Source organism: Lycorma delicatula, chromosome 3 (genome assembly GCF_047948215.1).
Source record: "Lycorma delicatula isolate Av1 chromosome 3, ASM4794821v1, whole genome shotgun sequence".
In the NCBI taxonomy this organism is placed as follows: domain Eukaryota; kingdom Metazoa; phylum Arthropoda; class Insecta; order Hemiptera; family Fulgoridae; genus Lycorma; species Lycorma delicatula.
In genome coordinates, this window is record NC_134457.1 from 144,646,847 (window position 1) to 144,662,044 (window position 15,198).

The following is a 15,198-nucleotide window of genomic DNA, read 5'->3' on the forward strand; positions in this document are numbered from 1 at the left end:
ATTGGTAAATTTAATTTTCTATGTTAAATTGTTGGAAATTTATTTAAGGGGCTCCAATAATTTATTTACTCAATGAATAAAGCATTAAAAAATAGTTCCAATAAAACTTATAAATGTGGAAAACTATTTTATTAAAAATTCCCACACCTATGCAAATAAAAACAATAATGCAGAAATACTATAAGGTTGAGATTATAAAAATAGATTACTCATTTTTATTACTTTACAGTATGAATGAATATAAAAAGAAAATTAGTTAATGAACTGTCAAGTGGAATAGTAATTGACGAATCTCTGAAAATGACAATATTAGTTGTCTTCTGGAACAACTTACCCATACAACTGTTTTAAGAAACATGAAACAGTTGTTAATAAGTTACATGTATATTACTTGTAGTTTTCAATAACTTTGTTTTCTAATTTTATTTACACAGCTGTGTATTAGCTGTTCATTTACACAGCTAAAGACAATGTTACCTTCGAATGCACTGTTCTATTGTCTGTGGTAATTTGCTAAATTGAACATATACATTCTGTTTTGGTGGTTTATTAATATTGTTAAACAATAATTAACAAATAAAAGTTAAGATATGTTAGAATTTTTTTCAGATGTGCCCATAATAGTTGCATTACTTGCTGTTCTAAAAATAAAGATAATAAATATTTCTTATTTATTTTTTAATTAGTGCAATTATTTTTAGTGATATCTGGTTGCAACAGGACGTCCTCTTGATACTTAAATTTCAGTCATAATAGAAATTTTATGAAAGTAGTTTGTGAATTCTTGGATGATTTTTCAGGATTTTAAAAGAAACATCAGTCGGTTCTGAAATAAGTGATTTAAAATATTATTTATGAATAACGTTTTATTAATGTAGTGAAGCTTAATTCCAGTAGAGTAATATTAAAATTATTAGATTTTTTCACTCATCTTATTGCTTTTTAATTTCGTATGCATGCTTTTGTAGTGATTTTTACTTCATCAGATAAGTTATATGTGTATTAAAAATTATTAAAAGATTAACTTTAAAATTTCAGAAAGAGGTATCTATTTGATTCTAAGCAGTTGATAAAATTTCTCAAGTTCAATAATATCAAATTACAGGAAAAAGATGACAGTTTCCTGTATTTCAAAGTAAATGTTATTTTAATAAACATACAACTGATGTAGTAATGATCATTATGAAATTTTTTATGAACATACATAATAAATTAATTGAAAAACAGAAAGGTGTCAATTATTAAAATATGATTAATAATAATTTTATTATGAATTTTATGCTCTTTAAACAAGTTCTATATCATGAGTATAAAATAGTTGTTTCTGTTGGCTGATATAGTTACATTATGTCAGAAGTAAGTTTCTCTTGTTATTGAATTTTAAGCATGAGTTTTAGATTTTCAAGTACAAATTTTTATTTTTTTATTCACATAATCATTAGGAAAACGTCGTAAAATTTCACCTTGAAATGTTTGTTAATATCTGCCTTTTAGTAACATACAAGAATTATTCTATTTTTCAGTACATTTGTTTGTCCTACGGAGATTTTGGCATTTAATGATAGAATTAAGGAGTTTCATAAATTAAATACTGAAGTTGTTGGGTGCTCTGTTGATTCACACTTTTCTCATCTTGCATGGATGAATACGCCGCGTAAGGATGGAGGATTGGGTCCATTAAAAATTCCTCTCTTATCAGATCTGACTCATAAAATAGCTAAAGATTATGGTGTGTATCTTGATGATATGGGTCACACTCTCAGGTATTATTTCTTTTATGAAAATTGTAATTTAGTATTATCTATTATACTTAACGTGTTAATTCTCAGATGTAACTACTTGTTTATAAAATATATGCAACTGTAATGTGTGTAATTCATGTTTTATAATTTTAAGTATGTATATATTGTAAAACACTTTTTAAAATATTTTTAATGTATAGAAATATTGAAAAACATTTTTAATAAATAATTTGCAATTTAGCATACATACTTTCTCTTCATTTTGGATATGTTGCTTCTTTAAAAAAGTGCAATACATTAGGGATTCTCTCAGCCAGGCTAACTGGAAATATGTTATTCTAAGAGATCTTCAACCCTATTCTGCAACAGTTCTTTATTGAACTAGAAAAAAAAGTCAGAATAGGGGAGTTCTAACATTAAAACGCGCCAATTTCAATTAAACTATATTATTAATAAAAGAGTTATGTTTTATATTGCATAATTTTTTTTTATTTTTTATTTTATTTAAACACTTCTTGAAAATACAGTTAAATAATTAAAATACAGTTCATAGAGTTAAAATACAGTTACATTATTGCACAATTATGCTTAATAGTAATTTACTTTTTGAATGTTTTTTTTAAGGTAGTAAACGCTAGTAAATATTTCTTTGTGATGATCAGCTCCAGGACTCTCACATCAGTACCTTGTAGCATTCAAATATGTCTGTTCCTTGGTAGGCTCTGCTTTCATAAATATTACTTTTGCTACTTTTAAATGGGTGATTGAGGTTTTGTAATGGTTTGACAAGTGTCAGAAGTATTTACAAGTGTAAAACGTTAAAGAGATATAAGAAAACTTAAAACTCAAAATGTTAAAGTATTAAATCTATTCTCTTTGTAATTAATTGACTTCAAATAATATATGGATTATTCAATGATTATTAATTATTATTTGCATGTATGTTAGTAATTTAAAAAAATTACTGAATCTTGTAAGTAGTGACTGGTTTTGTCTACTTAGCACTGATCTCATTCATCTTGTTCACAATATAACATATATCCCCTTACAATCTGATGAACCCACAAAATTTGAAATGTCTTAGGGATAGCTTTTCCTGGAAATTGAAGGATATGAAGAATAAAATGACAGTGACCAAAGCCATTTTCAGTGAATCGGTTTACATAAATCATTAAATTGAGAGTGCTGGATGCAGTTCACAGCATATTATTTTCATCTTTTAATAACTTTAAAAAAAGGAAAAATGCACTCTACAAGATTGATAGTTCAGTTAAAGGTGATATTGGTTTTTGAAATCTCAGTTAAAAGAATCCCTACTATACCTCATAGTACAGTGCAAAACTGTAGGAATGGATAAAGTAAATAAAAACTCCTCTCCAGAAATATCTTGTTTCTGTTAATTGGTCTGTTTTTTGTTTGTTTTATATTGAAATTTTAATATCACAAGAATGAATTACATTAAAGAGTCAACATTTAGTGTGAATAATTTATTTGCTATTATTTTTATATGTATATATACAAGAACTGTTTTTTTTTTTGATCTGCATTTAAGTAAACAAGAGATGAAATGGAAGAAATGGAGCCAGGTCTGTGCGTTGTGCAATTGAGTCGCCCCCCCCCCCCACCAAAAATCACAATCACTGTGATTGCTGGCTCCACTGCATTGTCTGAGCCAAGCTACGGGCACTTGAACATGGCTGCTACAATTGATGCTGTCGCCAAGTGTAAGTTACGAAGTGTGATACGTTTTCTGCAAGCAGAAGGATGTAGCACTGCTGAAATCCATCGCAGAATGAGCCTAGTATATGGTGAAAACTTTATGAGTGATGGGAGTGGTGTAGGAAATTTTAAGGGCAAATGGACATTCATGATGAAGCTGGGCAAGGATGCAAGACTGTTGTTACTGTACGCCTGGTTGAGCATGTTGATGATTTTGTTTGACAAACAGAGGTTTACCTTAAGTGAACTTTCTGCAGAAAACCCAGAAATTTCTGCTTTTTTCACTTCTCTTTACACATTTGTGACTAAGGGCCAAGGATACCCGAAACTGTTGAGTGTCAATCACAAAATACAGCGAATGGCATCAGCCTTAATATTTCTCATGCGTTAAGATAATGAGGGGGGAAGAGTTTTTAAAGTCTATCATTAACGGCGATGAGACTTGGATCTAGTAAGACAATCTAGAAACCAAAGAACAGTCTAAGCAGTGGATGCACACTTCTCTAAACAAGCTGAAAAAGTTCAAGCACACACTGAGCAACAGAAAGATAATGGCTACAGCTACAGTTTTTTGAGACCATAAAGGTGTCTTGTTAGTGAAGTTTTGGAGCAGAGGACAACAATAACAAAGAAAATTTATTGTAAATCTTTACGTCACCTTCACAGAACGATCCAGAACAAATGAAGAGGCATGCTCTCATATGGTATGGTTTTGATCCAAGACAATGCATGATCGCACTCTGCCAATATGACACAAGACCTTCTCAAACAATTCAAATGGGAAGTTTTTGACCATCCACTGTATAGTTCAGACTTAGCACCTAGCGATTTTCACCTCTTTCAAGAATTGAAGGCATGGTTGGGCAGACAACACTTTGCCACCAACGAAGAACTTCAGGACGCTGTCAAGATGTAAATCTTCAGGACGCTTCACTGGTGGCAAATATCTTTGAAGATGGCATCGGAAACCTGATGTGATGATACAACAAATGGCTCAATCATTTTGGTGATTATGTAGAAAGATAAGTTAGATACTACTTAACTTTTAGTAATAAAATCATTTTGTTATGTCAGTGTGCCTTCTTTTTATAGCCCATCGGAGGTTGAAAAAACAGTCCTCATGTACACGCGTGCATGCGCACACACACAGAGAGAGAATATGTTTCCAAATAAAATAATAGATTAAACAAGGATGCCATAATAGAAATTGTATAAATATTGAATTATATAATAAACATTTAAAATTACAAAAAGCTTAGGACCATTCATTTTTGACCATATAAAAATTTAGTTGAAAGTAATATAGAAAAACATAAATATAATGTAAAAAAGATTCATGAAACCAAAATTTATAATTTAATCGATATTAAAAATAATAAAAGTAATTATGATAACAGATTTTTTAATCAGAAACAGTATGTTAATAATAATTCAAATAAATTAAACCTAATTTAAACATTCTCAAAAAAATATGGATAATAATATGTAATAAATTTTTAAAAGTAATAAGTATTAATTTTAATGATAATGAAAAATTAATAATCACTAATGTATTTAAATTAATAAACTTAATAGATAATAAAATTAATTTTATTAAGAACATTGTTATAGATTCTGAAATAAATTCCTACAAAATGAATCGTATCAGCTACAATTGTAGCTACTATATCAAAGCAGTTATCAGCTGCAATACCCAAAAATTAAAAATACAAAAATTATTAATAAACCATTTATCAATATACAGATAATTTACCAGTTAAGAGAAAAATTAAATAGAAACAGTGTTTTAATAGTAAAATCTGATACATTTGTTATTATCATGACTGTTGGAAAATATAACATATTGAAACAATATCTTGTTGATAATAAATTTGAGGAGATTATGACCCAATTAAGAAATTTCTAAAAGTAACAAAAAGTTTAATAACAAAATTCAGATCAATCTTTAATTATAATAATAATTTGAAATACCATTCTAGGTTATATCCTTTTGAACCAATTGCTCCTAAATTAACTAGACTACCAAAAATTCATAAATTAAACATCCCAATGTAACCTTTAATAATTTTAAATCTGCTCTCTGTTATACTATGTTTAAAATAATAAAATAGTCATGAAACCAAACACTATAATTTAGTCGATATTAAAAATAACGATGAAGAAATTGAATACATTAAATTAAAAAATGTAACCTAATACATTTAATATAAAAAATGGTTATGAATTAGTAAATAAATTAAATAGCTTTAATGTAAATAAAAACACTGGAATGGCTTTAGTTATGACATAACTAACATGTATCTTAGCATACCTGCAGACTATACTATAAAAATAGTAAAAAAAAATATTTCTAAGTAACCTAGAAGATCCAAAATTTATTAAAGATGTCATCACTATTATTAGAAATATATGTCAACAAAATTATTTTGAATTAATAACAAATATACACAAAAAGATATGTTACCTATTAGTTCAAGAGCTAGAGCTGAAAAAGTGGTTTGATTTTGGCGGTGAACAAAATTTATTGGAAATCAGTGTATTACTATGGCATGCTACGGATCTGAGCGGGCTGACAGTTTTGTTGGTGGTACCAGGTAGGACAGATGCAAAGGTGCCATTTTTCCGGAAACCCAATCCATTGATGTGCTGCTTGAAAATTTGTACAATGAATGTTAAAAAACTAAACCTAAGTTTGAAAGGACTGGCAGGTACGTTGGGGCAAAGAAGGTTAGCAGACTGGGGTAAAGTTGGCCAAAATTTCTGCAAAAAATTTGATCGTGGATATGTGTGCCAATTGATCCACTTGTTTCTTAACATTTAACAATGCATGTATAAAAATGGCTGACAGGCTTGGTTGGTATGTAAGGTAGTAAAACGTGGTTATATTGTACTGTTTTCTATTCGTAAACATTCAATTAATTTTCATTTTGGGGTAGTGAAAATGGCTCCATTAAGATGTTACAGATGTAATGGAATAAGCTAGAATTTTTGTGATATCTGGATTGTCTGTCATTGAGATAGCAAGTAAACACCCAAAAAGATTCTTTGCAGCCGAACTTCCTGTACTTTATCATGTACAAAAATTTTTTTGGCTTTTGTTGATGCAAAATTAAGTATTTTGGTAAATTGGGTTTTCAAAACGATTCACAGATTTAGCACATTTATTAATTAATGATTCTCTCAAATTATTTCCTTTATTTTCAATGTTCAAAAGGAAATCAGCCACAGCATCTAAAGTGGCTTTACTAGTGGCTACATTATACAATTGATTATGATTGACTTCATTATGCTTAAAAGGGCTCATGTTCTGATTTATAATATTTTTCAAAGTTTCTATTTATTTGTTTGACATAATTATACTATTTTTTTCTAAATCTACAGTTTTGTCTTGATGTTTTTTTAGGCCAGCTACGTCATTTACTTGGGAAAATATGGTACGAATACTGCTACTTTTGGTCATCGTTAACAAGCTGAAATTGAGTTGGTAATGTGGGTAATAACAGTTAAATATTTTTCGACATCTGCAGTTACTGTTCTTTTAATACCAAACATCCCTCTCTCGAATTCTCTGTAGAGTTGTAGATGCGAAATTTCCATTTTCAATAAATTATTCTGATATCGTGCAAATCATCAAGCCCAATTTTGCTGAATGAATATAAAGAACAAATTAGTTAGTTTTGGTATTATAAATTTATAAGTATCAAAATCACTCATGCGAATGCCTAGAGAAAATATTAAATAGTTTTTTATCAATTCCCCAAAGTCAAATAAAACTTTGCAGACTTGCATGTTTGCCATCTGAAGTATCATGTTTGTGATAAAGTATCGCATTTGCCATCTAAAGTATGCATTTATAGGCTGAATATTTAAACAAAGGTCTGCTAATTATGTATTTTCAAATGTTTCTGGCGATACCTTTTCAGTTTGCAGTTTGTGAATTATTTGCTGTATTTTATTATTATTAAAAGTTGATTATCTATTAAAGATTGCTTGAAACGCAGAATTTGTAGGGTTGCAAATATTATTGCATATAGACACTTGCATCTGTTATAATGTTTACCAGAAAGAAATCTTTTTAACAAGCTACTGGCCAAAAGCCCAGACAAAACCATAAGAGTAGAAAGGCTGCAGCCATCAATATATTTCCTGTGGGCCTTCTTTAAAGCCATAAACAAATGAAATTTGCCTAGATGAATAGAAATGCGATCAAAAAGTGGCTATTCTTCAAACTTTCTTTGTAAAGCCACTTCATATGCTGATTGTATAGCCAATTCATATGCTGATTGTATTTAAATTTTCCCACATTCTTTAGCTATTTCTAATGTTTGTACCAGTGTGGCTTAAACTACTGATTTGTCTAGGAAAAAGATTGATCGGTGATAAATAGCAAATGTTTTGTTGGGGATCAAAAGAAAGTCACCAAATTTATCTTCTCATTCTCTTTCAAATAATGCTTGTGATTCATTGAAACTATATACTTGTATAACTAACTGTATGTGTATCCTATACTGTAACATATAGAAGTATCAAAATTGTATAAGCCAAAATTGTCTTATTGAAAAAAAATTAATTTAAATATAAACAAATCAAAAATCTGTTTATTTGTTGATTTGTTTAGTTCATGGATTGTTGCTAACTAAATAGCTCATTACACAGTATGTCTGAAAAGTTCCTGAACTAAATTAAATAAAAATACAGATTTAAAGATAAATGAATTTATTCAATCAGCCATCTACATAGAACCCTTCTCTAGTTATACACTCGTTGCAGTGCTGGTAGAGCCTGTCAAATGCTTTGGAGAAATCACTTTGTGGGATCACCTTCAACTGCTCAGTACAAGCCCTTTGGAAGGCCGGAATGTTGAAAAAGCAGCCTTCATCTTCAACTTGAGTTTTGGGAACACAACATAGTCTGCTGGAACCAAGTCGAGTAATTAGAGTAACTGTTACCATGTGTGCTGGGACATTGTCGTGCAAGAGAGAGTCCAACTGCCTGGATCCCGGTACTCGTGCCAGATCCCAGTACTTGCGCCGGATTCAACTAATGCAATGCATCAGGCATTTCATTACTTCCAAGTGGAATTTAATATTCACGGTTTGACCAGTTGGGACAAATTCATGATGAATCAGCAGGCTCTTTGAGTTGAAGAATGAAATCATCGTTTTCACTCTTGATTTTTGCTGCTTGACTTTTATTGGGCTTTGTGCTCCAGGACTCAACCAAGCAGCATATTGATGCGTCATTTGCAGTTCATACATGAAGCACCAACTTTCATCCCCAGTTAGAATAGTTTGCAAAAAATTCAGGTTGCTATTTGGCAGTTTCCACAAATCTTGAGCACAAGAAAGACAGATCTGTTTTTGTTCTTTGATCAAGAAGTGTGGAACAAAATGAGAGAACACCTTTTGGCGGTTTGTTTTTTTCTGTTAGAATTATACATACTGTTTCTTTACCGATGTTTAGCTCTTCTGCTATAGCCCAAAGGGTAAGAAGAGGTTTTTAGAGCAGGAGCACATGCACTTTCGCAATGTTTTCATTATGAACAGCTGTTCACAGCCTCCCGCTTTCTTTGCCATCATCTAACAACTCTCTATCGCCTTTAAACCACTTCCACCACACGTATAAATTAGTATGAGATGCGGCTTCATCACTGATTGCTTGCTGTATCAGAATAAGTTTCAACAAAAAATGTTTGAAGTCAAACATAAAATTTTATCGCCCTTCTCTGTTCCATGTCACGAGCTTGCACTAGGTTACGTGAACACAATGTACGCAGCCAAATATAACTTGAGACTGGAGTGATGAAACGTGTTGAAATTTAGTACACACATTTGTCAGACATCGTACTACATAGTTCTTTGGTTGTCCAAGAGATGGCGCTACTTGTATCAACTACAGAAATTTAGGAACTTTTTAGACCTACTGTGTATGTACTATTTTCATATATAAATAGTAAACCATACAACATTTCCTTGCACGGTGAGTATTCTCTTGTAAAATGAGATATAGATAGGGCTCTAAATTATTGTTTAAGATATAAATTTTTCACAAAATTAAATTGTTAAACATTAATGAACAAATAAAGCATAAAATATGCATTTCCTTAAGTTATTTGCAACATACAGTGCGTATCTGTGTGCATAGTGCATACATGGGCATGCAGCAATATAACACTGTTTTACTGCTTACAGCTTATGTATCAACCAAGCTGTCAGCCATTTTGACACATGCATTGTTAAATGTTAAGAAAAAAGTGGATCAATTGGCAGACATATCCGCAATGAAATTTTTTGCAGAAATTTCGGCCAACTTTACTCCTGTCTGCCAACCCCTTTGTCACAATGTACCTGACAAGTCCTTTTGAACTTAGGTTTAGTATTATTAACATTCATTGTAAAAATTTTCAAGCACCACATTGATGGATAGGGTCTCTGGAAAAATGGCACCTTTCCATTTGTTGTACCTAGTCTCTCTACCAACAAAACTGTCAGTCTGCTCAGATCCGTAATATACTTTAGTTATACATTGATTTCCAATAAATATGCATTGATTTAATAGAACTGAGAAAACATAATATGTTTTCTCAGTTCTATTAAAACCCTTGATGTTTTCATATAATCATTCTTTTGTTCTTGTGTTCAGTTTTTGAGTTTCTGTTATTTATGTACTTTAATGTTATTTAAATTTTTTTAAATTTACTATAATGTGAGTGTATTCCTAGACTTGTGTCTGTACAACTTGGTTATACCATTATTTTGACACCATGTCTGATACAGATTCAGCTGATAAATAGTGCATGATTATTTATCCCTTTAGCCATGCTTTTATTATTCTTTAAGCTGCGCGGAAAAACACATCACTTTAAGTGCTTACAAAAGTGTATTACAATTTAATCCAACAGTGTTGATTTCAAATATTAATAAAAGGCATTGATTTCAAATATCATTAATAAAACTGCTAACATAAGTATCGAATGACAGAAAACAGTTGGTGGGAACAAAGTAATTTTAAAGAACTAGTGGTGGGTATAGTCAGATGCACAGATTTGGATATCTTTAGATTCTGCAGTTAAAGGTTAATAATTGATGGTGTAATATCACCACTGAATAAAACTAGAAAAAACAAAGGATATTTACTGAATATCATTTCTAAATAAGAATTTTTTTTTTTTAATTTAAATTTTAATCGTTAATATTTTTTACCAATCATATTCTTCTTTTTTATTTTTTTTTCATCTTATAGTTTTATTTTTTTCAGGGGCCTTTTCATTATTGATAGTAAAGGTATCTTGAGACAGATAACAATGAATGATTTACCTGTTGGTCGTAGTGTTGATGAAACTTTACGGCTGGTTCAAGCATTCCAATATACAGATTCACATGGTGAAGTATGTCCAGCTGAATGGAAACCTGGTCAGGCTACAGTAAGTATATTTATGTCTAATTTTCCTATAATTGTTAGTTATTTAATTTGTTCTAAAACAGTAACTGTAAAAATAAACTTCCTTTAGCTTCATTTACCTGTTATTACATTTATAATTTTATTCATTTCAGCCACTAAACAACCGTAATCAGAATGTTTGTATTTATTATGTATTTGTATGTTTGTATGATCATTTAAAACAACAAGGCCAATCTGAATTCTTTTACCAATTATTGAAATTTGAGAAGAGTTTTAGGCACAGATTTTTCCAGATAATCCCATTATTTAGTAAGCAGTAAAGCTTAGAGAGCATGTTGCAATGTAAAATTGTTTTTCATGGTCTAATAATACAAAGTATGTTTAGAAAGTAGTACCCATCTTGCAATAAAAAAATAACTGACAAAAATTTCTGAACAGATCTTTTTATTTAATATAAATTAAACTTAAGCTTCTTTTCCACATAGCCACAGCGTACTTTTAAGCATGTACCTGATGAGTTTTTGTATTCCTATTTCTTATATTTACATTGAGATAGTGACTTTTTCTTCAAATCTTCTCTCTTAAATCACTTTCCACCCAAAAAGTCTTTCATTTTGGTAAATAAATGATACACTAGAGCTAGGTCAGAGCACTTTTTTGAATAAAATTTTTAAAATAAGCTGAATTTTGTTTTGGTGATTTATCAAAATTGGATAAACAATTTTTGAAATATCAATTATTTAGTAGAAAATTTTATCGTCCATGATTATTGGAGTTTGATGTAATGTTTCATAGGAGTGTTATCAATTAAAATTACATCATCTGGTGAATATTATTTATTACAGTCTGGTGAGTATGGAGGGTGTGGAATAGGTTCATATTTCAACTTCACAGGAGACTTGGTGGTTATACTTTATGTGTTTAGCTGAGCAATATTGTGTTGCAGAATTATAAGCTCTGTAGGTTGTCAAACATGACACACACGTCTTGTAAGGTGTTTTAATGTTTTTATGTATCATACTGGCTTTACAGTGGATCCAGGTTCCAGTCACATACAGTTTTTGGAATCCCAGAACATTGTCATGAGAATTATTTGCAGAGGGTTGTTTATTGAATTTTTTTGATCTTGGCAAACCACTATAAACTATAGTGGTATTCCATGATCTGCCATTTTTCTTCTGGGTAGTAATGATGCACCCAAGTTTTGCTTCTTGTCACAATATTGAAAAGGAAATCATTTCCCTCATCTCTCATCATGATAGGTTTCAAAAGCTGTTCACAACATTCCTCTGTTGTTGTTTGTGATTTTTTGACACCCCTTCCACTAACAGATTTTATATTCTAGTTGTGTAATAATATGTCCTACATGTTCTTTCAATATACCTACCGGGTGGTGGTGTGATCTGGTGGTTCATTTATGGTGTGATGCTCTGCAGGGTTCATCCTCAATATTTGCTTTATTAGCTTCTGATGCACAACGTTTTATGTCCACTACATAACAGCACTTCAACAATAGTTTCATCACCATAAATGGCTTTTAGACAATGATGAATGTCACTACCACTTTCCATTGTTAAAAATTCACTCGCTGTTGTTTGAGATGTGTAGCATACTCAACTGCATAAAATAGTGACTGATGGAAAACGATAGGGCATGGTTCAAAAGGTTTTTTGATGCTAGTAGTAGGGGAATAAAACTACAAGGTGGCTTCACCTGTTGTTTTGTGTGAAATTTTGTTCTTCCATTACATTTCAGCTACATCTTGTATAAATTCATAAGATGAATTTTTTTATCTTCATACATTTATTATATTTTTTATTTTCATCATTGATTTCCTTACAAAACTAAACAAAAAGATTTGGTTAAGATGGATTTATTTTTATTTGTGCCCATTACCTCTTTCTGTGAGTTGTTATATTATTTGTTTATGATTACATATGAACAATTTTAGCCATTTTAACAAAATGTGAATAATTAACAAATTTTAACCATATACAGTAGTTTATCAGATTAAAATTTTGCCAATATTTGCTATTGCTTAACCCTTATGTCTTAATTTTATCTCAGCGTCAAATAAAGGGCAGGCAGGAGTAGGTTTTGTAATGAACAAAAAGATAGGAAAGTAACTACACCAAAAAATATATTTTTTGCATTATTTACTCAGGGTGTACTTTAAATCTATATATATATATGACAAAATATTAAACCCATTTCCTTTTGATATAACTATTGAGTATGAATATGAATAATTCTTTGACTTGCTATGTATAATTTTCAATTCCTTTTAAATTATTGTCTTCAGATGTAGACACATTTATGTCGTTTGTAAAAAGGGGTACAATGAATGTCTCAAGATCTTAATAAATGTCATTAATAAAATTAAAAAAAGCAAGAGTGAGAACATTTCTCTGAGGCACTCTATTTTCTACATCTTGAAGTGTGGATCTAAATTTTTTGTGGCTGTTTTTATTAAAAGATAAAATTTCAACTAATGTTTATGGTGAAAAGTTTTGTCTTTAACCAGTTGTAACCAGGTAGTAAGAATTTTCATCAGTAAAAAGTTTAAACTAAATTGAAAAAACTAGATTGTAAAAAATTGAAAATGGAATCCTTTTCTTTTCTATAGACTTCAAAATATTTTCCAAAACATTAGTATTGGGTATGTCACTAGACAATTTTTTTCCCTAAAACTATGCTGAAAGATAGATTATCCATGTGTTTTTCAAGAAAGGTTAAAAATCAGTATTTCATAATTTTTTTCAATACTTAAAGAAAAATATGTTTAATAACATAATATCTACTCTAATATGCTAACTTGATTTATCATTGATAATAATCAATTTATTTTATATATGAATTATATTTTATGAATATATATATATTTTTTTTACTGCAAAAGACTGCTATGAATTATGAAACCTTGGCGATTGTGAGGAGGATCGAGTGCTCAGTGATACAGAGTATCTGGACCTAAGGTGCAACCATATCAGAGTGGTATCTGTTGAGAGCCAGAATAAAGAATGATTACTGAAAGAGGGCTGTTAAGGGCGTAGGTCAGAAAGACTTAAATGGCCACATCAGCATCACTCAATCTTCTCAGTACTGCGCAGCTGAAAGCAGTGGAAAACTACAGCTATTTTTTTTTTCATGAAAATGTAGCTCTCTTTCCATTTTCATGTAATAAAGATGGAGGCACCTGCCTTTGTAAAATATTCTGAGGTAAACTAGTCCCCCCATTCAAATCTCCAGGTGGGGACTACTAAGGAAAATTAAGGTCACCAGAAAATTAAAACATAATATTCTACAAGTCAGAGCGTGGAATGTTAGAAGCCTAAATTGGTTGGTAGTTTAGAAAATTTTAAAGAGGGAAATGGGTAGATTAAATGTAGATATAGTAGGAATTAGCGAAGGTTCGGTGGAAAAAGGAAAATAACTTTTGGTCAGGTGATTTTAGAATAATTAACTCAGCGTCAAATAAAGGGCAGGCAGAAGTAGGTTTTGTAATGAACAAGAAGATAGGAAAGAGTAGAGTATTTCAAAAAGCACAGGGATAGAATCATTGTAATCAGGATAAAATCAAAACCTAAGCCGACAATGATTGTTAACGTCTATATGCTTACAAGTGCCCATGATGATGATGATGAGGTAAGTATGTATATGAAGAAATTGACAAAGCAATTAAACACATAAAAGGCAATGAGAATAGTTAGGTTGGAATGCAAGAATGGGAAAAGGCAAGGAAGGAAATATTGTGGGTGAATACAGGCTTATTGAGTTTGCATGAAGTATAATTTAGTAATTGCCTATTCCAATTTTAAAAATGATAATAGAATAATATACAAATGGAAAAAGCCGGGCGATACTGGAAGGTATCAGATAAATTATATCATGGTTAAGCAAAGATTTAGAAATCAACTCATCGACTGCAAAGCATATCAAAGGAGCAGACATCAATAGCGACCATAATTTAGTGATAATGAATGTAGATTGGGGTTTAAAAACCTTTAGTAAAGGTGCCAGATGAATCTTTGGAATTTAGAGAAGCTTGAGGGAGGAGTGGTAAAGAAGATTTTTGAGGAGAACATTGCAAGAGGTCTGAGAAAAAAGATAAGATAGAAAATATAGAAGAAGAATGGGAGAATGTTAAAAAGGAAATTCTTAAATCAGCAGGAGTGAACTTAGGGGAAGTAAAGAGAACTGGTAGAAAATCTTGGATCTCAAAGGATATATTGCAGCTGATGGATGAGTGTAGAAAGTGATGCTAATGATGAAGAAGGTAAAAGGGCTTATAGACAATTAAGCAATACTGTAAACAGGAAGTGCAAATTAGCAAAAT

The 15,198-nt window shown here is 30.6% G+C and overlaps 1 protein-coding gene across 1 annotated transcript in view; it reads left to right on the top strand.

Annotated features, from left to right (window-relative positions):
* Nucleotides 1-15,198, top strand: part of LOC142322077 (peroxiredoxin 2-like) — a 35,184-nt gene that overhangs the window by 12,307 nt on the left and 7,679 nt on the right. Inside the window, exons 3-4 of the mRNA XM_075360728.1 lie at nucleotides 1,524-1,763; nucleotides 10,719-10,884. Of these exons, the coding sequence (XP_075216843.1) occupies nucleotides 1,524-1,763; nucleotides 10,719-10,884 (406 nt within the window). The remainder of the gene's footprint in view (nucleotides 1-1,523; nucleotides 1,764-10,718; nucleotides 10,885-15,198) is intronic.